This window comes from Convolutriloba macropyga, chromosome 2 (assembly GCF_964194025.1).
Source record: "Convolutriloba macropyga chromosome 2, txConMacr16.3, whole genome shotgun sequence".
In the NCBI taxonomy this organism is placed as follows: domain Eukaryota; kingdom Metazoa; phylum Xenacoelomorpha; order Acoela; family Convolutidae; genus Convolutriloba; species Convolutriloba macropyga.
Window position 1 is genome coordinate 74,299,785 of NC_134469.1, and position 22,922 is coordinate 74,322,706.

General features: G+C 36.8%; 1 protein-coding gene across 1 annotated transcript in view; it reads right to left on the reverse strand.

Moving 5' to 3' along the window:
- Window positions 1–22,922, reverse strand: part of LOC142334995 (uncharacterized) — a 384,183-nt gene that overhangs the window by 167,076 nt on the left and 194,185 nt on the right. Inside the window, exons 39-50 of the mRNA XM_075383322.1 lie at window positions 21,757–21,943; window positions 19,849–20,000; window positions 17,455–17,572; window positions 16,838–17,049; window positions 16,041–16,180; window positions 12,100–12,308; window positions 11,279–11,554; window positions 10,351–10,488; window positions 9,118–9,407; window positions 5,667–5,744; window positions 5,014–5,116; window positions 4,325–4,485 (exon numbers count right to left, since the gene is read on the reverse strand). Coding sequence (XP_075239437.1) covers window positions 4,325–4,485; window positions 5,014–5,116; window positions 5,667–5,744; window positions 9,118–9,407; window positions 10,351–10,488; window positions 11,279–11,554; window positions 12,100–12,308; window positions 16,041–16,180; window positions 16,838–17,049; window positions 17,455–17,572; window positions 19,849–20,000; window positions 21,757–21,943 — 2,064 coding nt within the window. The remainder of the gene's footprint in view (window positions 1–4,324; window positions 4,486–5,013; window positions 5,117–5,666; window positions 5,745–9,117; window positions 9,408–10,350; window positions 10,489–11,278; window positions 11,555–12,099; window positions 12,309–16,040; window positions 16,181–16,837; window positions 17,050–17,454; window positions 17,573–19,848; window positions 20,001–21,756; window positions 21,944–22,922) is intronic.

A 22,922-nucleotide genomic window follows, 5' to 3' on the forward strand; every position in this document is an offset into this window, starting at 1 on the left:
GAACCTCATATGCAGAATATCGGCAATCGAAACTCATCTAATGACTTTGATGAGGATGATTCCCAACAACCACTGCCCCTTCCTCAGAGCAGCAATAACGACCAATCTCTACAGCCAACTTTTCATCACCGCAGTCAAGAAGCCAAACGTTTGCACCCACAGCGCCCTCTCCCTGTCGAGCACGCAGAGTTGAATGAAGAGAAATCTACGCAACATTTGAATGGACTTCAGCAAACAACTACTGAAATCCAGTCAACACCGAGAGACTTGGTTCCACCATCCATCAGTTCTCATTCAACACCAAAAAATAATCTCAAACTGTACAGTTTTCTGAACCCAAATAAACAACATCTGGTCGACAATGATCAACGTTTAAATGAAAAGCAACAAAAACAATATGAATCAGTGGAAAACGAATCTGTTTATCAGCTACAGACGAATTTATCAGCAAGTCTTTCATCGCCACCAACAAGCCTTCTATTAACAGTTAAGAAGAAGAAGCAACACATCACAGTAAAAAGACAAATTGGTGTTTGTCATCAGCCTTCCCCATCAAATCTCCGCTCAGCGAGAATAGCCCTTTACAGCATCATGCGACAACTCTTTCTGCCGGAATTCAAGTATATAAAAAGATCAACAAAACCAGAAGACTCAACTTCAAACCTACCAGTTGGCGTATCAAGAAAAACAGACATCTACTCAGCCTCTCCCCATCCTTCGACGAAGACAACAATGTCATCCGCAAATTCTCCGTATAGCATGGACAAAAAGTTCACCATGATAATTCCAAAAACATCTCTACTAGCCGAGTTACTCATCCGAGAAAGTCATTTAAGAGACCTTCACAGTGGGCCCCAGATGACCCGTTTCGCCCTCCGACAAACAGTTTGGGTTCCTGGACGAATCGCCAGGGCTAAGAAAGTTATTCACAACTGCAAGTCCTGCATACGATTTGACGCCCGCATACGCCAGCCATTAATAGGAGATCTGGCAGCAGAACAAACAGTTGAATACTTTGCCTTCCATTTCACTAGGATGGACTGTTGTGGACCATTTTATACCAAAGATTCTTCACGGAAACAACAAAAATCATACGCAGCTGTATTCATTTGTTTCACCACAAAAGCGATACACTTAGAGCCAGTGGAAACTCTAACCAAAAAAGATTGCCTCGATACCCTCAAGAGATTCACCGGGAGACGTGGTACTCCGCAAAAAATCTACAGTGACAATTGGACAACATTCATTGGAGCCCGAGGAGAACTCGAAATCAGGCAACTTCGAGATGAAGAGTTGAAGGATCTCATTAACAAATTTGCGAGCAAAAATCACATTGATTGGTTTACAATACAAACCAAGACGCCACATTTTGGAGGACTGTGGGAAGCAGCTGTTAAATTTATGAAGCGCCATCTTTACAGAACAGTTGGATCGACTAAGTTATCAACCAGTGCTTTCACAACTCTCCTGACTCAAATTGAGGCCATCCTCAATTCTCGCCCTCTAACAGCGCCATCAACCGACATCAATGATCCCCCTAGCTCTAACCCCTGGACATTTCATCATCAGAAGACCCATCACAGCTATACCCAAGCCATCTTCACCAAAGAACAACACCTTGTCACGACATTGGAGAAACCTAGACAAAATGATTCGTCAGTTCTGGAAGAAATGGAGTGACGAATAATTATCTTCATTGCAGCAGCGGAATAAATAGGGGACATAAAACGTACAACCAGCAGTGGACGATATTGTGATTATTAAAGAAGTCAACACTCCCCCAATAGGTTGGCCGCTTGCTCGTATAATACAGACATTCGACGCTAATGACAACATTGTCCGTGTTGTTCAATTGGAAAAACAAACTGGAGTTTACATCAGACCAGTCAGTCGCCTCATACCCCTTCATCGAGAAGAACCAGAAGATTGTGAAGCAGATTAAATGATTAAACTTGTAGAAAAACCCGAAGATTCTCAATTGGTTTGATCACATCTTCGACAATATGTACCGAATCAGTTTTATATGAAATTGATAACATTTCTGACGATTTTCACAAAAACCAAGTTTTCAGTTTCAACAAAACAATCTTCTTAACAAGAAGATCTAACAATCTTCTACCCTCAACTGTACTAGCAAGATAATAACAAAGGAAGTCACAGATGTCACAATTGAACGAGTTCAAGGAGGCCGGGAAATGTTCAAGGTCAAAAGAACCTTCAAGGTCTCAACAAAATTGTAACCAAGAATTACCACGTGCCCTAACAACATCACAAAAATTGTAACTTTCACAACGACAAATTTGTTTCCGTTTGGAATCGAAGAGCTATACATAAGCGAAAAAAGCGTTGACGCAGAGCTGCATTAGTAATCGAATTTATTGAAATGAAATTGTTTTCAGCCCTCCCCCATGCCTTTAATTAAAAAGTTATACCATAATAGGGGCTATAGGAAGAACCAATTTTTCATCAATTATGTTTTTGTGCTGGTCTACACAGATTTTATAGGCAGTAAAAAATAGCCGGCAGATTGCGGAAAAATTGCCGCCGTTGATACATGACCGATATTAATGTTAAATGACCGATATAAATTAACGATTAAGGTGTTAAAAAGTGTTCTACTTGGGTCTGCAATTTCATTAGAATCGACAAAATGCCAAATTCAGCTTCTGAATAGGACGACTAATAAATGCTAATAATAATTAGCAGCATAAAATGAGAAAAACGCATAAATTAAAAGACTAAGTCAATAAAATTTACGTCATAGTGACGAGGGTTTATTGGTTTGTTCGTTTGGTTTCATTTCGTTTTTTGACCCTAAACGTAATTGCGTAAGTTTGCTGTTGGATGTCTAAACTCCCTTCATTTGAAACAGTGAGTGAGTTACGTCAATTGTCTAGCCTGAAAGTGGTGACTTATGAAAAGCAAAAAAAGTAAATCAAATTGAATAAAAAACACAGCCGGTAGAATGCCGAAAACTAATCAAGGAATTAACAAAAATTTCTGAAATAACTTCATCAAAAAAATCGCAGAAAAAAGTAGAAAAACTGATTGCCCAATAATTTTCGAAATTATATTGAAAATTCTGACAATTTTTAGTTGAAGGGGATTGCTTGGTGGGGCAGGGGAGTTGTAGGAAAGTGAGGTAGTTGGGCTTAGGTAGGTGAGATTGGCTGTAGTCTGGATAGGGTGAAGGAATTTTGTGGCAAAAACCTTCCCAAAATAACCTTTGTCCTTAAGTTTTACCAGCGTTTCTAATTACTACATATTAGAAACTAAATTTTGTTAAAAACCAATGTTTCGAAATAGAAGTACCATTGTAGAACAGAAGTAAAAGTTCGAATAGAAAGAAGACAATTTTTAAGTCTTGAAAAAACCGCTTCAGCTAAAAAACGTATAGAATACCAATACTCCTCGTCAAGTTGTAATAAAGAGCGCCTAAATAATAGTCTGGAAAATGGCGTAGAAGTTGTCTGAACCAGAGTCACACTTGTCATTTTTTTTCAACTAGTCTGATCCGAGGTCATTTTCATCTGATCGGAGGTGTCTCCGAGCGCATACAAAATTTCTACTAAATGGAACTTTGATCAGAATTCCTTACGGCCCGGAACAATTTGATCAGAGTTCACGTGTGCCTTTGACGTTCTGATCAGAGCTGATTTTGGTCTGGACTTGAGTCTGGAAACCACCAATAATCTAATTAAAGAAGGTGCAGTATGGTAGGTGTCAAATGCATTCTGCAACACGATGAGGTCTAACAGAGTTCTGACGGGTATTCGCTGGAAGAAAGACCATCGCCAAAACTATAAACCCTCAGGCTTATCAAGTTCCATTTTAACAAGTAGCCAGAACTGTAACTCTCCAATTATAAGCTTTAGGACACAGGTATGACAATTTCAATCTCAACTACCTAATTACATTTTTGTGCCACTCAAATTGCTGCTGATGTTTTTTTCGCATGGCAAACATTAAATAACGTTGAACGCAAAAAATGGTGCAAAGAGAGGTCAAAAATGGTTCAAAAACTAAAAAATGGTTCAAAAATGGTTCAAATGGCTCAAAAAGCGAGCAAGGTATGAGTAATACAATCTTATTAGCTCATTCTGTACACTGTTAGCTCTTCTATGCGCTTTTTAGATATAGTTTTGCGCGGCAATGGGCATATATTCATTGTTAGCCTATATGGCAATTAGGAAGATTTTCCATTCAAAAATGGAGCTGGATTTTGATATAACAGTTGATCTATGACTAAAATTGGGCAATGTAATGTAATATGGCGAATGCACTTGGTTGAAAGTTGTTAATCCTAAGATGAAGGCTGCATTACCCAAGTGTCGTAAGGTAAGTCATCGTATGGGTCTCCATTGTAGTTTCCACACAGACCACACACAACCTCATCCTCCTGTTTGAGGGAACCCTGTCCTATATAGTACTCTTTGATCTGCTGTATGTAATCTTCAGTCGCAATGATCTTTGCCGAGCTCACACCTGAACAAAGAATAAAAATTCAAACATTTTTACACCAATTTTCCAACTGGTTTATTGCTATATAAGGCTATATATCGTTATTGGTTATATAAGAAAAGGGTCTTCTCAATCAAGCCTTGTGTTAGATTTGATCATTTTCAATAAAACCGATAGCAATTGATCCTGTGCGTGATCTAATCCTAAAGCTTAGAAGATGACAAAATTGACTTTTATGACTTAATTAAAAATTCAGTTTTTCAAATAGATTTTGTTGATAGTTTAACTAGTTGAGTTAATTTGAGTTCTTCTACTAAAAACTACTCTCTTTTAGACTATTCAACTGAATTCATCTAACCAGGTGGGGGGGGGGGGGGGTGTTTCATTATCAATGTCTCAATTTCCTTTTTCTTTTTGCTGTGACGCAATTCTATGGACAGCAAGTGATTGTCTTTTTAACCTTGCGTTTACTAATGACCGGCTATCTTGTGCTGTTAAGTCAGAAGCTAACTATCTTTTTTATTAGATTGTGATATTGATGAGTAGACTAACCATCCCAGTAGACAGTGGCAGCTCTATTTCCATATCTGTCTCTCAGACGCACCACCACATTGTTGCCTTCTACATTGATAGAGTAGCGGTTGGCGACATCCGACTAAAACATCATCATCATAATCACAGAATCATTATCAACTTCTTCAATATCTACTTCTCATAGCTAGCATGAAATGTGCGATACGTAAGAGTATTCTAAATGCTCAGCCCTCTTTAGGCGAACATTATAAATAAAAGGCTAAGCTGGGGGCGGGGGGGGGGGGGGTTGGGTTACAAAAGCAAGAAATGAGAAGGGTTACGTTTTTATTCAATGTGAATGACTGACTAATCAGATTCATGGCAATATGACAAACATGAGAAATTAAATATACACTTTTTGGACCCTTGTAGGCGTGACGACTCCAAGTGCATCATTATGTAAGCATTATGTAAAACTTAACTGTAATACCTTTAAAAGTACGATGGGAACATGTATATCGCTGACCAGACAGCTTCGGCACCCATAAAAGATGAATCAAATTTCTTTAAAAACCAAAAACAGTGAAACCTAAAACAGTTAGTAAAATATTAGAACATGTTATTAAAAATTCTGCCTAACTGAAGCAACGTTTTTTCATTGTAAGATGACATACAAGACAATAGGTACTCACTATGTCTTGGGCAGATATCCTGGTGACGTCATTGATGTTCAAAATCTTGTCGTAATCAGGACCTCTCAATCGAATCACCTAAAGGCATGAAAATGCCAAGTTAGAGAAAAATTTCTTGTGAGGCTAGAGAAAACAATCTTGAAAACAATTTATGAAGAATGTTTATTTTGACCAAGTTCTTCAAAAAATTTTATTTTCGTGTGATAGGTATTCAAAGTGTTTGCTACAATCATCACAACCAGAGTTTAAACGATATTAACTGAGCGAACTTATTGACATATTGGTATATTGAACTTATTGGTATAACTCTCAATCTGGCTCGCTTTAGACATTTCAATTACCTAATTAAATACATATCGTACCTGAAAAAAGGAGTTACAGACAAAGAATTAATTATAAGACACAATTCAGAAAGAAGAGAGATGAATTATATAGGGTGTTTTCCTGATTAAAATAATGGGGAGTCAAAAAAGGTCAATTTTTTACCCATCCTTTTGCTTGATTGTGTTGAAACCTGTATCTGATAATGTAGAATTCAGTAGATTTGATTTGCCAAAAATTTTTCTTCCCCCCTTTAGTGGAGAGAACTATATACTCAAATGGGTTTTTGTTCAGTCAATATTGGCCGATCGATATAGTTACCGTAGAGCATTCTGAGTGGTATCATTGGAAAGCTCATCCAGCGCAGAATATGTAATTAAAAAGATCTTTTATAATTAGTTTTTTCCACGGGGTAATCGAGGCTTAAAGTTTTGTGGACATTTGATTGATTTTCAATGTTTTTGTTCACTTTTCTGTAACATTAAGCAATTCATTGCTAATTTAGCTGACAATATATTGAAGTTGTTAAGGACAGTGTTGTTAGTTTTAACTTTAAGACAAAAAAAGAACGTTGCCGAACTTCATGATCCAATATTTTGGCTCAATTTAATTTTGAAGACAAAAAGTATTGTGGACTGTTTTGTTTTAATTTTTGGCCGAAATTTCTGGCGAAATCTTACAATATTCAGCTTTTTTCAACAAAAATTCAAGAAAAAAGCTCCTTTAGACCACGTTATTTAAATTGGTCGGATTAACACACGTATAAGTGCTGACACAGTCTTTTGTAACCCTAAGGAGATTAAATTTAACCTGCGCTTCCAAAGAGACGCTTCTTCTAATAAAATTTTGCCGTTCTGGAAGTTAAGTTTCTGTATTTCTCGTTTTTTTTTGTTGACGAGTAACACTTTCTGAATATGGAGAATTAAATGAAAATATTTAAGGATCTCTGTTGATAGCTAATGTTGTTATGACTTCGACATCAATTGTTTTTAAACTTCCCATTGTTTTTTTTTTCATTTTTATTTTTTTCTTTTTTTTGTTGACTTGTTACCTAGTTTTTTTTTCAGAATTCACGTACCATATTGTTTAAAAAGCCGCAATTAATCATATCTTATTTTTACTCTATAAAGTATGGTGTTAACACCTTCGACACAGTTTTCTCGGATCTTTTAAATGACCTTTTGTTTTTCGTCTGTATGTGTTGTTCTTTGTGTAGTTATTTGACGTGTTCTAAATAATTACAGATCCCAATGGCAGTTTGTAGAATTAAATGAACGTAATTAGAGAGTTCAATTGATGTCTAATGGAATTCAATATTTTTCGTTGTCGATACTTTTTTTCTATTTGTTACCATGTCTCAATAAGGAGTGGCGACTTGTTTTTTTCTAGTGGAGTACGATTTATTTTTTTGTTTGTTTTAGGTATTTTGACTTTTCAATAAGTATAATTTTTTTAAAATATATATAGACATTGAGTTTTGGATGTTAACAATGTTTTTTCTAAGTTTTTTATTTTGTTGTTTGTCTTGTCTCGCAACCCTGATAATGGCGGTTTTCATCGGCCCTCTAATGTGGCATCATTTATTTTACTAATTGACTTGAAGAGGGGCCAGTTTCTGTATTCATGTAACAATTAGTTCTGAGCAAGAATTGAATTTTTGAAAGTTTTCTATCTTTGTCACATTTGGTAGACAATTAGGCCAAGTGGATGAGCGGTGTCGGAACTTTATGTCCAAACGCACATTACTGAGCCTCCTTGTTCATATTATCGATTAAATGAGGCTGATAAAACTTGGAACAAATTAAATAAAGTTTGTGTTTGACTATTGATTGTGCTTCATTGCATGCCACTTAGTTTGCGCTTACTTCTTCTGGATACTATTTACCTCTAAGCTCGTATGTGTTTTCGTCTGACTCAACACAAATGTTAATCACAAGTTTAATGATAAGGTCCGACTCAGATCCAAGATTATTCCTGAGTTGACTAGTATTCATCTGTTGGTGATTGGAGGGAGTAGTTTAAGGTGTGGAGTGAATGGCTTCTGTATCCATCACCAAACGCAGGTAGCACCTCGACAATGGCGTTTTGAATAATGGAGAGCAATATTTTGCCTATCAATAATGTGGTCTTTTCCCCTATATTTAGCAGCGCAGTCCTCGCTTTATTCCCGTCAGTTTATAGCTCACTCAATGTGTGCAAAAAATCGACACGTAAATTCTATTTTTTCTTGTATTTTGTTTCTACTATTTCGTATCTATGTTGGTGGTGGCAATTATCCGGTTAGCGGCACTACAAATTGAACGCTGGACGACATTACGATGATAAATTTTTCCGACTAACTTGAATCAGTTCAGCACTTGACACAATAGTATCATTCCGCAATCGTATAAACAGGGCATGAATAAGTTGACGCAAAGATTTTTGCAAACTCTGTCTCCAAAACAAAAAAACGAGTCAACTGTTATCAACATATTTGTTAATTAAAAATCGCCATTTTTAATGAACAGTTACAAACCGGTTTTACTTAGAAGTTGGAATCATTTCAAGTTTTCTTAGCTGTAGAGATATCAAAATTTATTGCAGTTATTGCAAAAATTGAAATAGGTTTTTATTCAAAATAATTTGATTGATATCGCGCAACCAGTGCTCTAATCTTTAGCAATGTTTATTGATAATCATCAATTGATGCAGGAACAACAACTAAAAAATTAAACAGTGTTAATGCAGCTAAAAAAACAATAGAACCCTAATTAGTTGCAGAAAAAATTTTAAGCGATCCATTCAAAACCATCTCACAGCTTCACGAGCGTGAGAATAGTCAAATTGCTTACATTTTACGGACATCCTAGATAACTGGGAGAACTGCAAAAGAAAAAAAGAGAGTATGTGATTGCATTAAATTTACCCAATATTTACCCGGATGCAAATATTAACGAAAAATTTCTGCGTTGCGGACTTTTACAACTTTATCTTGTTTGAAACCATCGTAATAGATTGACTCTTCAGATAGTTTCTTGAGGCTAAACATGAAAGTCGTTAAGATCTGTCATTGCTAACATGATAATGTTTTACTAGTAATCAAACTGAAGCCAATTTTGACGTTCGATGGAACGGATGTTATTCTACTCACCGTTTTCTCGGTAGCACCAAAGTCAGCTCGCCATACGATTTCCATTGATCTCAATGAGCTAGTGTATGGAGCGAAGGGATCGTTGAGAACAGATCCGTCATTATTTTTGTCATCTTCACTGGTCTTGGGTCCATCCAAGACATTGGTGCCTTTGATCTGCAGAGGGAAGTTGGGGAGAGAGGAGTTGCACGGACCCAGCAGCTGGTGTTCGCAGTTGGCCATGAAGTGATGAACAGCTTGGTCGCACGTGATTACATGCGGGTCGCCCCAGATGTAACACTCGCACTGGGCTGAAAAGTCACATTTTGTCAAAACATTGTTTTAATTAGGGGGAGGGGGGGTGCAGAAAACTGATTAGGGGGAGCAGAGAGATACAGAAAATTAAATACAGATCACTAATTTTTAGAATTATGGTAAATTAATGAAGCACATTTGCAACGGGATTTCAATTTTTTTGGAAAGCCGATATTGCTACTAGATGTGATCACATGAACTCATAAACAGAATTTCGCTCGACTTTAACTGAGTCCTATACGATGCAACCTTGGGGGGCAAAAGTTTCTCTTTTCCAAAGAGTCTCCGAGGATTGATAAAACAGTTAAATTTTTTAACAATTTCGATCTTTTTTCTACAAAAACAATTCGACTTGTAAACGAAGTTGTTGCCCAACCTCTTATTTAGTCGAATTATTATTATGTTCAAACTCTTATTGAGGATAACATCGATAGCAAATAATTGATTTTCAAATTGTAAACACTGTTTTTTTATTTGACAGGTTCAATATTTTCTTAGCTAGCCTATCTCTGCTGGCTTATCTGAAGCCTTCAACAGGTTAGCTAGCTCAAGCTGTGTCAATTTATACAATTCGTGGCTCAACCACAATGATAATTTTGAGATACTAGGACACGAGCACCAGGTTGCAATTTTGCATAATCACTGGAACGTTTTTTGGTTGTTGCATATGAAGGAAAACAACTGATAGTAAAATTGGATCTGTTCAACAATCCCCCCTTTTTGCAAAAGGGGGGGGGGGCTATTCTTGAATAGAATTTAAGCCAGCCATTTATTACTGATATTCGGCTATCTAAACTGTAGGCCAAGTAATATTGTGGTAAAGCATAGCACAAAAGGTGTGGCGATTCTCTACTTGGCTCCAAGGGGGGGGGGGGGGGGATTGTTGAACAGATCCCTAAAATTAAGTGGTTTATGAATACAATTATGAAGATGACTCACGCTGGCACATGATGTATGCGTTTCCACTGTATCCGAACATGCACACACATGCGTAAGAGCCATAAGTATTGTAGCAGTTACTATTATCACCACACTCTCCATTCGTCTTATTCTCACTCGGCTCGCATTCGTTGATATCTGTGAATAGACATCAGTATTCATAAGATGTACACATTTTTTTTATTCAGCCCCGCATTTTCTCTCCTTCTACTCTCACCCTCCAATATTTAGCCCCGATTAATTCACTCACCCCTTTCTCGCTTCACGCCAATTTCACTTCTTTCTCACTGCATGCAGCAAGTATTTAATATAAAGGAAAAGTAGTGCTAGGGTACTGAGTTTTTTTACAAAGGCTGAGGTGAGGTCACAAACCAGACGTCGATATATCCAAGACGAAAACGCGGGGGGGGGGGCTTGGGGCTTGGAGTGTTCAAAATTTTCAGATACGGGATCAAGGATTGCGGTAAAATTTTTTTTGGACCTTAATCGAAATTCTTGCAAGTATTTTGCAAGATCCTTTAAAGCAAATCGGAAAGCATTCAAGAATCTTGAGAGCAAATTGGTTCCTGTATGAATTCATGCGCAAGTTTTCAATCTCACCCATCAAAAGTGAAATGTTTTATGGTACAATTTGGTCTCTTCCAATTAGCAACAATCCAGGAAAATTTCTGGTCTTTCCCATTATAGCTCCCATGAAAATATAGCCCCCCATTATGGTATATTTACCATGATTGGGGGGGGCTATAGGTTACCTTGGGGGGGGGGCTGGGGGGGGGCTATAATGGGAAAGAGACACAAAATTTCTTACCCTAACCAAAGCAGAGACAACACTGCCAATAACACTGATCACTATGCCCAACAAAGCTTAAGATAACCATAACCAAAACGGTCCTATGAACCGTATAATTATTGTTTCGGAAAAACTGACCGATGCATCCATCGTCTCCGTGGCCCTCTCCTGAGAAACCTTTGCGACATTCACAGTCGAAACCAGGGTCCAAGTTGATACACTTGGCGTCACTGTGACAGTCGTCTTTGCCACGTTTGCACTCGTCTATATCAACACAGTTGCGACCACCCCATCCACCGTTACCTGGCTCAGATCCAGGCAAACATTGACATATAAAACCGTCTGTCTGGTCGATGCATTCGGACCGGTTCTGTGGGAAACAGTCGTACAGGTCATCCACACACTCGTCAACAACTGAAACATAAACCATCACTTAAGAATAAGATTTGAACTAATATGGTAATAAATTGGAACAGTTAAATATTAGAACAACAATACTTCACCAGCGATTCATAAAAGATACCGAATTAGATAACATCCACATCACGGGCGTACACCGGTACCAATTTTTGGAGTAATTTTACTCGTTTCTATTACGTGATTTCACTTTTCCTATGTTAATATTTTGTGCGTGTGAAACATAGTAATGCGAAAGACTTTTATGTAATTAATTGTTGGTTAGGGTTCCGTTCATTTGTCCCTAATTAGCAGGTCTTTAACATCCATCACCAGAACTTGAACGTCAAAAAAGTTTTGAAGGAGAATTTGTATGGCGTAAGGTTTTATAGGACATCATTATATTATCGGTTTGAGTTTTTATAGTGTAATGCTTGTTAAACTCCTTCAAACTCATAGTTATATAAAAAGAAAAAATGATGCCAAAAAACTTTAGAAATCAAAAATATCTTCATGTGCCGCACGTGAAACAATTTCTGAGCGTAAAACAGGGCAGAACTAACAGGGCGTTTGGCCTTTGGGCATGCACTGGACTGGACCAATTGTGATGTTGGCATTGCATGTGTCTGTAGATCCAGAGTTCTTGATGATTACTTTGGTGAGGAACCCGAAGTCACCTCCGGATGCTTCTCCCTGGCTGTAGTCCATGTAGCCACCGTCACACAAAAAGTCATCTGTTTGGATGTCTGACAGAGAATCGGAGTTGCACTTCCTTTTGAACAAAAACAATATACTGAGATGTTCAAAATTAACCTTACTTCTCAGGACTAAATCATATCTAAGGCATTATGTAGTATGACAACCCACCGCTGTTCCGCTAACAGCAATTGGCACAAATACTTAGGGCTAAGAGGTCTAGAAACAACAATCTCCGCAACCTCGGCTTAGTGATATTATTTCTGTTTTTGACTGCGAATATTGATATCTACGCAAAAACGCTCTACCGCAACAGGCAACAGCTGGCATATAAGGGCAACTGAATTCAAAAAATTACTGGGGCTACAGCCCCAATGATTTGGTAATTCGGTTGGGCATATAAATGCCAACAGGTGGTTCCCAGGATTAGGTGCGCGACCCTAGACCGCTCTGATCAGACCATTTCCCAGATTTTACCCTCTTATCAGATCATCGTCTGACCCAAAGCCCTCTGATCAGACCGTACTGCGACCCAAGAAATTGTGCGACCATAGTGCGACCCAAAAGACCTCTGATCAGACCATCGTGCTAACCAAATTTCTCTGATCAGACTATCGTGCGACCCAAATATTTCGTGTGACTCTGGTGCGACTCGAAATTTAGTGCGAATTTAGTGCGACCAATGCTCCCTCTTAACATACCATTCCTAAATACGTCTTGTAATCCGTTGTTATTTGTTTAAATAATTCAATTCAAACCTATATAACACTCAACGTTGAATTTAATAGTGTAGTATATCTTGTTAAGGTAAGGGCAAAATTAATTGAAAAAAATATAAACAGAAAGTCATTTTGAAGTGCCTGCAACTTTTCTTTTGCATCATCAAAAACAGTGATAAAAAAGTGCAATCAAATAAAATAGTCAGTTAATGCTCTGACCAGTTTTTGGGGCAACTTATGTTCAGACTTTGGTATCTGATCAGACCGTGATGCAACCATTGTCCAGACTTTCGTGCGACCTATGGTCAGACTACAGTGCGACTTTGCCCTCTGATCAGTCCTTACTTCAATCATTGTCCAGACTTTTGTGCGGTTTATTATCAGACTATAGTGCAACTTTGCCCTCTGATCAGACCATAGCGCAACAATAATCCAGATCTTTTTCCAGACTTTGCCCTCTGATCAGACCGTAGTGCGACCGCTGTCCAGACTTTCGTGCGATCTATGATCAGACTACAGTGCGACTTTGCCCTCTGATCAGTCCTTACTTCAATCATTGTCCAGACTTTTGTGCGGTTTATTATCAGACTATAGTGCAACTTTGCCCTCTGATCAGACCATAGCGCAACAATAATCCAGATCTTTTTCCAGACTTTGCCCTCTGATCAGACCGTAGTGCGACCGTTGTCCAGACTTTCGTGCGATCTATGATCAGACTGCAGTGCGACTTTGCCCTCTGATCAGTCCTTACTTCAATCATTGTCCAGACTTTTGTGCGGTTTATTATCAGACTATAGTGCAACTTTGCCCTCTGATCAGACCATAGCGCAACAAAAATCCAGATCTTTTTCCAGACTTTGCCCTCTGATCAGACCGTAGTGCGACCGTTGTCCAGACTTTCGTGCGATCTATGATCAGACTGCAGTGCGACTTTGCCCTCTGATCAGTCCTTACTTCAATCATTGTCCAGACTTTTGTGCGGTTTATTATCAGACTATAGTGCAACTTTGCCCTCTGATCAGACCATAGCGCAACAAAAATCCAGATCTTTTTCCAGACTTTGCCCTCTGATCAGACCGTAGTGCGACCGTTGTCCAGACCATCGTGCGACTCAAGTGTTTCGGAGACCATGTATTTTGGGTTGCACCACGCCACCAGCATGCGACCCAAATGGTCTAATCAGAGGACTCTAGAGTAGCGCACCTAAACCTAGGTTGTTTCTGTAGTGCGTAAATGCGTAGATAACAAGCCTAAAACAGAAATAATATGGACAGAGCTTACTCATAATTTAATTTTGATTCACCTGGATATAAATTTTTGCTTCATCTGTCTTTTTTGCTCAACCCACTGTTTAAGAGTAGAATATGTGTTCATTTTTGTTCAATTATTCTCCCACAAGTTTGATAGTTTGTGTTGATGGTGGGTTCTTCGGAAAACGCTGACGCTTTTCATTTCGTCATCATGGTTTTTAATGCTAACATATTGACCGTTAGATAAATTTAAATCAGCTTTTGTGTTTTCATTCATACATTTGTTCGACTGCGTTGCGTGCGTGACGTCACATTTTACCCTTATTGGAGCGAGTTTTTTGTCTGAGGTGAATGAATTTCTGGTCAAAAAATTACCAAACTCAAAAAAATGACTTTCCTTACTCTCAATTTCACTTTTATCACTTAAGTTTAATTTATTTAATAATGTCAAATGGGTATGCCAAAAACTAATTAAAGTTTTTTTGAGAGTTTCTGAAAACAAGATTAAAGTCGGTATCAAATTGCACATCAAAGTTTGTTTCTGAATTTCTTTCTGACACTAAAGATCTACAAAGCTATCACAGCTGTTTTCTGGCAATCTATGGGTTATGTTACTAAAATTTTCATCTGATGATTGTTTGGTTATTAATTGGGAAAAAACTATTTCAGGAAGTTAAGTTTGTTTTTGTAACAAAATCAACACTTTTTCCCCACTTTTAGTGGTAACAACAAAAACGATCTTGCGGAAATAAGGGAATCCAATGGTTAGTTTGACTGAGATCAGTTAACAGGATAAAAATGTAAAAGGAAAAGTATTTCGAATAAAATCCCGAGCCTAAATAATGGATTTTTTTTGCATTTTAAATGACCTCCAAAGATAACGAAATTTTAATTTTATTTTAAATTTATTTATATGAAAAATAAAAAACAAACGGAAAATAAGAATCATTATTTTTATATTTCCACATGTACCAAGGAGTTATTGGCTGGTAATACCTATGAGCTATGCTCTTAGCGAGATACTATAGTTTGTTCTCTTAGCAAAATTAAAACAATGCTAATTACTAGGCCATTCATATAAAAGTTGTTCATAATAATCACTCACAGAAAAATAAGAACACTGCTTGAATGACATGTTTTACCATTGATACCATTAAAAACAGTGAAATCTTAGAGAAGGAAAGGATTCACATAAGTTGACCAAAAGTTATCAAATATTGTTAAGTACAGGCACTGAAGGCTGATTTAGGCAAAATAAAACACTTTTATTCGCCCGGAACCTTATTTGCCTCAAATGTCAAAAACTTGCAAATGATTGTTTATTCTGACACTTTTACTGTAATTTTCCAGAACATTATTTGAAAGCGAACCTCAAAAATAGTTCAGTTAAAATGTTTGAACAAAGTTTCCAGAAATTTACAGCAATATATAAGTCATCTACTGGCCACAGAAACCTAGAAACAATTTTGAATGATTTGGCCTAATAAAATTTTTTACTGTTTCATTCTGTTTATTTTTGTTTTGTTAGCTGCGAATTGAGAATTTTTAAGGCAACCCTTGTGTAGCTTTTAGAACACTGAAAGTTATAAGGTATTAGAAATATCGGATTTATTCACTTAGCGTATTTGGAAAGTCAAAAAGCAAGTGAAGCGGAAAAGAACTCTTTCGATCTCAATATTTTCTCGAGAAAACATTTGCATCTCTCGGGAAACAGAATTGATCGCCCAAAACTGCCGTAACAAAAATATTGGGGCCGTTATAAAGTTCCTAATCGCCTTTCAGGGAGAGAGAGTTAGCACAACAAAACTTAGGAAGTCACATTTGGTGTTAGAAGCTCACTTGTTTTTGTTGAAGCAGTTGTCCCCATCGGGAATTGAGCAGCGACATCCTGTAGTTGACCCCCCTCCCCAAGTGGACAAGGGATTGGGTGTCTCTACACCATTGGCATCTTTCGAATACCACACGAGATTATCAGACACCTGAACAGATTATTTTTTCACAATCGAGTTCAAATTAACGCTTGCGTATCTTTTTAAGTTTGTTATCTGAAATATGTTTGCAATTTTTGTGTCGGTTATCAGAATAATAGGTGAGAAGTTGTTCAAAAATACTGTCCGGCAAATCAACCATTTAACCACTAATAAGCTATCATAAATCAAAACTAACTGAGATCGGAAAATCAGTTAAACCAAGTACGTTTGCAAAAGAAGCACATAAGTCTATTGCGTTCTCATTTCCGCTATTAATGGTTTGTTTCAATTTGTCGACTATCAGTATTGCTTCATCCATTGAAAACTGGATGCACGACTACTAATAACAGTCCATTTTACAAATAACGAGTTGAAAATGGAGCTCAATTTCTGCTCAAAATCAGAAATATAAGAGAATAGAAACCCTGCAAATGACTTGCTGCATTATTTGACATGCATTGCTTATTTTTTTATGTTAAATTTTCCATCTGTGAGTAAAAATCATTATAACACGGAGACCATATAACCCAGGCTGAGGCCCGAGACCAAAAGTTGACATGTCTAGACCTAAGAGAACAAACAGGAGGGCGTTGAGCCTGAGACACTGAATTACTGTCTGCGACATCAACCCGAGCAGAATAGAGAATTATTGTATCGCCGCTTTACCCCAATAGTGTCACTGCAGAATCGGATATATTGGTGGCACTCGAAGGAGTTTTTGATGAGGATCATGTCTTCATCAGAGAGTCCAGCATATCCGAACTCTATTGTCTTGTCACCAGCATCACTGCTGCAATCGAACACCTCCTCCACCTCGTCGTCTTCATCTGGGTCTGTTGCATTGTCCGGAAGAATCGTCAACACATCCTGGTCGTTGTCTATTAAATAACATTTTAAAGTGAACTCAATGATCAGTTTAAACTTAAGAGGGTGCTGCAGTGGTAGAACTGAATTCGGGACAGTTTCTGACGAGATCCCAGTAATAAAAAGTGAGTTAATTGGACTAAATTTATCAAAACAACGACAATGAGTTCTCTATTCTGAATCATTGGCAACCTTAAATCCGACTCCTTCAACCAGAGTTATCATATCTCTTAGTCAGTGATTCAATTAATGCAGGCCATTTTCATTCATTAAAATAAATGCTTTATATTAATACTTCTTTGTTTCTCTCAAAAAGATGCAGTGTTAAGCAGCGCGAGGGGGTGGGGGGGGGGGGGATGAAGCCGTATTGAAGGAAAAGTGGCATTGAAAGAAAAGAAAGAAAGGGAGGGAACAGTTACCAGTTTCGTTGCAGAATACAGGTCCCACTTTTTCACCATTTAGCACTAAGTAGCCCTCCTTAGCTTGTTCCTTAGTCAACAATTCCGTGCAGTCGTTGATGTCATACAGCACGGGCAACTAAACACACAAAAATGTAAATCTAAGCAAAATGCTAAGAAAGCTTTCAAACTCAAAGGGAAGATTCGTACAAAAACACCACGTACGCACAGATTAATTAAATAAAATAATAGAAAAATAATAAATAAATAAATTAAATAATATAATAAATAAACTAAATTTAAGTAAATGCTGTACGTAAAAACCGTAGAGGAAAATAGTTCAATAAAATTCTGATATTTTCATTAATTATCTTGATGTTTTCTGTTTTTTATGAAATAAAATTTAGGTAAAAACTGTTTTTTTATGAAGAAATTAAGTAGGTTCAAATGGGTAGCTTAGTTATTAGAAAAATTAATAACAAAACTAATGCTTAGAGTAGACTCTATTAGTTACTCACAATTACTGTAAAATATTGATAGTATATCAATTCCGATATTTAATAATATAAGGAAACTATTAACGCTGAGGGTAAGGCTCGTGCTCTACAGAGAAAGAATAGACTTTTTTTTATAAAAATATAGAGAAATTAACCTAACATGTTTTGATGCTCAATGTACTATTTCTTTTTATAAAAAAGCCCGAAAACCACTTAGCCGAAAACCACTAACTTTAATGCAACTTTTGGTGGCTCTTAATTTCTAAGTATGTCGGCTATAATAAAACAAATATAACCGGTGTGGAACTGCACTCTTTTTATTATAGACAGGAGTGTACTTAGAATGTAATCTGTTTAAACTTAAAATCAATTTTATTATTAACGACTCAAAGAGAAGTATTGGAGAATTGCGGGGGATGGAATATTAGGCAAAAACTCGATTAAGTGAACACAATTTTTATAGCCACTTGTCGAAAATCTTGAACTAAAGTTTTCTGGACATTAGTCGGATAGCAATTTAAACACAAAAAAGAGGTACTTCAAATTCCACTCGATGTTAAAAGGTTGTCAAGTGCCCCTAAAAGTCACAGTTACACGCAAAAGAGTTGTTAAATGTACATGGCAAAAATATGAATGTTTTGCATCTCTTTTACTGTACTCAGAAGCATCACACTCAATGATATTAGTTTTTAAAAAAGTAACAGGGAAAGAATGGTGAATGTTTATAATCCTTATTATTAGCTTTAATGTAAATAACTTACAACTACTGGTTGCAAAATTTGCACAAAAGTTTTGGGGAGTTGGTGTCAAACTAAATTTTGAAAATGATCAAAATTTGATAATTCTTTCAATTTTTTTTATACTTTTCCAGCTATTTGTCAACGAAGTCAATTGTTCTAATGTCAACAAAAATTTAGTTCAGAATTTTCGCCTAATGGCTTCAAAAATTTCTTTCGCTTAATTGAGTGTTCGCCTAATATCCTACACCCCTTTTTTATTTTAATCATTTTTATTGGAGTGAATTGTGAAGTAGGAAATGAAGTGCGTAAACCTTTTTGGAGCGGTGGGGGAGCTGAACAAATTGAAGAGTAGAGCAAAAAGAGAGTCGTTTTTTTATTCATACCGGTGTTTTCGAGAGCGAGGGAGAAATTGAGGTGTGAAAAAATTTCCTGTAGCGAGTTTTTTGCTCACAAGCAGCTTTTTCGAATAGTTTTACCTAAATGATTTTTAGTGACTTATAATATAAAAAATGGGTTACTTTTTTCCAGTTTTTTAGATCAATTGCTTTTTAAGAGCTTTAAGTTCAATTTTTTTTTCTAGTGAGTAGAATATATAGGCACAAGTTTTCTGAATGGGTTGTTTCTTTGTTTTCTTCGTTTCTGGAAATATCTATTTCTAAATGTTTTTAACTTAAATTAATCCTAAATCAAACAAAACTTCCTACAGTAAAGCCGAGCCGACCTAGCTAAACAAAACTTACTTTGTCTGCCTTGTACAGCAATTTTTCGTCACTTTTTGAAGAAAATGGATAAACTTTATGAAGATTATGATGAGACAAACTAATATGAACAATGTTGGCAAGATCTTTTCAAAAAGAGATCACGAAGTCAATTTTGGCGCAACCATTTTGCCGAGATTCTGTCTCCAGTACATTTGTCTTGCAAAATTGAAAAAAAAATTAATAGGACTATAGGATCTGCAAAGTGGAAGTTTTATCGTTTAAGTGGTTTCTTGTGTCTGGATTAAAATGAGAAGAATGACGGCATCGAATGATGCTTTTTCAGTCGCTTTAGCTTAGATGAAAAAACATCAATAAGCTTTCACAGAAAAACTTTCTGAAAAACGACAAGGAGTAATGCAAAATATACTGTTGTAGGATTATAATTTGACCTGGCATAGGACAGTGAGGTACACTTACAATTTCGGCACACTCCATTCTGTGCACTCGAATGCTGTAGTTAGCATATGAGACTATAGATGGACCAGCCACACGTGTCACAGGAAGGTTGTCCTTGTTAAGGAAGTAACCCCCGTCGTAGCTCTTCCCATTACTGTCACAGTTGCACAAACCTACAATCCAAAAACATGAAGCATAACACAAGAAAAACTAGAGCCATCTCTCCAATACCAACCCGCCTTTATACAATTAAAATTTGTGTAGCTAGAGCATAATTCTGTATATAGCTCTTTAAATAAGCTTCAAGTTAATTCAAATCAATTAAATACTTGATTTGAAGTAATTATTTAATTCAAATCAAGTAATTAATTCAAAATAACTGATTCAAAATCAAATCTACTAAATTTTTGAACCAAATTTGAACTCAAAATGCGCTGCTTCTCATTAATGGCGCTTTGTAAAAATTTTCTGGTGTACGTAGCCTTTTGGTACTGTAGTGTAAGTCCGTACGTTTCTAAATAAAGTGTTGTGTTAGTTAGAGCTCATGTCAGCTGCAGCGATTTAAAGCATAACCGACTAACGTCGGGCGAAATGCTCTCAAACGAATGGTAGCTAGCTATAGTTTAGGGAGGCTTGCTTTGGTTTAATTAAAGGGGCCTTGGTTGAGTGCGGGGGAGTGCACGGGGGGGGGGGGGGGCTCATTACTAGCGTGTTCCGATACCAAACATTCCGATACCACAGTAAATTTAATCACTTCTCTAGACAAAATTTAACTTTTTCTATCTTAACACATTGTACGCGTGAAACGTACCTACAAACGTCGAGGATGAAAAAGGGGTGCCCTAAAGGGACATTTCAGCCGTGTTTTCCAATTTCAAACTCAAGTTTGAAAAGTTGAATCTACTTTCTGTCGCAAACACTTTTTGAGGAAGCCCATTCCACAAAATTGCCGTAGAAGGATTTCATCTAAATTGGGATAGCACATTGCGCTTTCAAGGACTGGCAGCAAAAATCACTTTTAAAAGCAGCCCAATTTGCTTTTAAGTGATTTGGATGAAAATACAACTAGATTTCAAAAAGAGGCATCAAATTAAATGCATTTTTATTGGACAACTATTAAATCGGCATATCAATTGCAGCAAAATCCCTCATTTTGGTAATACAAGTGTCGTAGTCATATGAGTTAGTAATGTCTTAGTACTTTTTGAATTATAAAAAAGTGGATCAATTCTGTTTCGGCCCCACCAGCTTAGTGAGCATAAATCTTTTCTGACCCCCAGGCGCACGTGCTATTTTCTTATATAGTAACGTGCTATATAACAACACATAAGTTGTAAATGGGGGTCAGAAAAAACACTGGGGGGGGGGAACAGAATAGATCCAAAAAAGTATTTAGACCAATTCTGAATTTTAAATGTCATGGTGTAACTGCAGTAATTAAATATGTTTACTAGAAAGCAAAATGTAGCATTTCGTGCTTAAATTGCAAAAAAACTTCGAATAAAACTTTGTTGAGCTTATCTTAATTGTCCAAACTTGAAGTGTGGGGAATGAGAGGTCAAAGCATTGAAACGGCCCTTCACAACAAGAGATTATGTCTCGAAAACAGTCCATTAAGACAAAAGGCCCTAAGAGAACTTAAAGCCCACCTGGCTTTACCTATTTATCCCTTTTGAGGAAAAAAAGTCAAAAGGGTCAGACGCAAAGTTGGTCAAGCAAAAAATTACACAGTAAATACCACATCTCAAATATAATTGCTACAAGTATCATATGAGAATAACTAATTATAAACGCAAACTTGAAACTTAAAGCTAATTTATAAAACGTTCAGCGGTATATCCAGCGTTTCATTCATTAATATGACGAGTGCCTTTATTTCACACATAAAGCCTTGCATTAGTAGAGTAGATTTTAGCTAGTTGTACTTACCAGCTGGGTCAACACAGCTGTCGGTAGTGCTGCACATGCAGCCGACGTAGTCAAAGCCGTAAGTGGCAGCTCCTGGTCCAAACTGGCCTCCCTCGTGGGCGTACAGATCAAACTGGGCACGGCCAGATGAAGCCGACTCGTACTCAAGGAAAAGTCGAGCATCTTTCTCACAGTAGTAGTCTACTTTCTGAAACAGACATAAAAAGCAGACGTGAAATAAAAAATACATATTTACAGAGTAAAAGATATGTATCACTCCTGAATGGTAACAGTGATAATTATAATCTCAGAATTAATACGGTTGGGCAAATCTTTTTTAAAAAGTGCAATGTCGACCTCACCTGTATGAGATTGTGCCATTATAGAGCCCATCGAAGTTAAGTTTCCACTCCCGTTGCTTAATTAGAAAAATAATCATAGCTCCCTATACTTTGGTGAAAAAGAATATAAGATTGCATTGTTAAAAGGTATTATAAATAACTTAAACCCTCAAAAAATATAAGAAAGTTTCCTATATTTAGTGAGGGTTGAAGTTACTTATAATGCCTTTTAACAATGCAATCTTATATTCTTTTTCACCAAAGTATAGGGAGCTATAATTAATTTTGAGGCAACAGGAGTTGAAACTTAACTTCGATCGGCTCTATAATGGCACATTAAAGCTGAAAATGGCAATTGTGGTAGTTTTTTACACAAGACTTGTTCAAAGTCCGTTACGAGGCAACTGTACCTTTTAAAGTCAAGCTCACTTGCAACATTTTCTAAAAATGCTATAAAAAATGTTGTAATCCTTTAGTAAATGGCTGTAAAATTTCAAAACTACTATATAAAAAGTTTTCCGCCCTACAATTTGTTATTTGTTCCTCCAAAACATTTTTTTATAATATTTAACGAGACGTAGAACTTTAGTTGCATGATTGGCTGGGCTAAATCAAAATTCGTAGCAATTAGGCAAGAATTTCTCTACCAATTAAGGTGGAAAACTAAGCGAATACCAGTTTTAAGAAAAAGAAAGATGGTTTTCCAAAATCCATTTGAAGTTATGCGGTAGTAAACTAGTCCCTGCTACTCAATCTCGCCACAAACTCGATTTCACTCGCTTGTCACAAATGCAATCAGATTTTTCATTCTTCTCCTCCGATTTTGAGTAATTCGTTCAATTTATT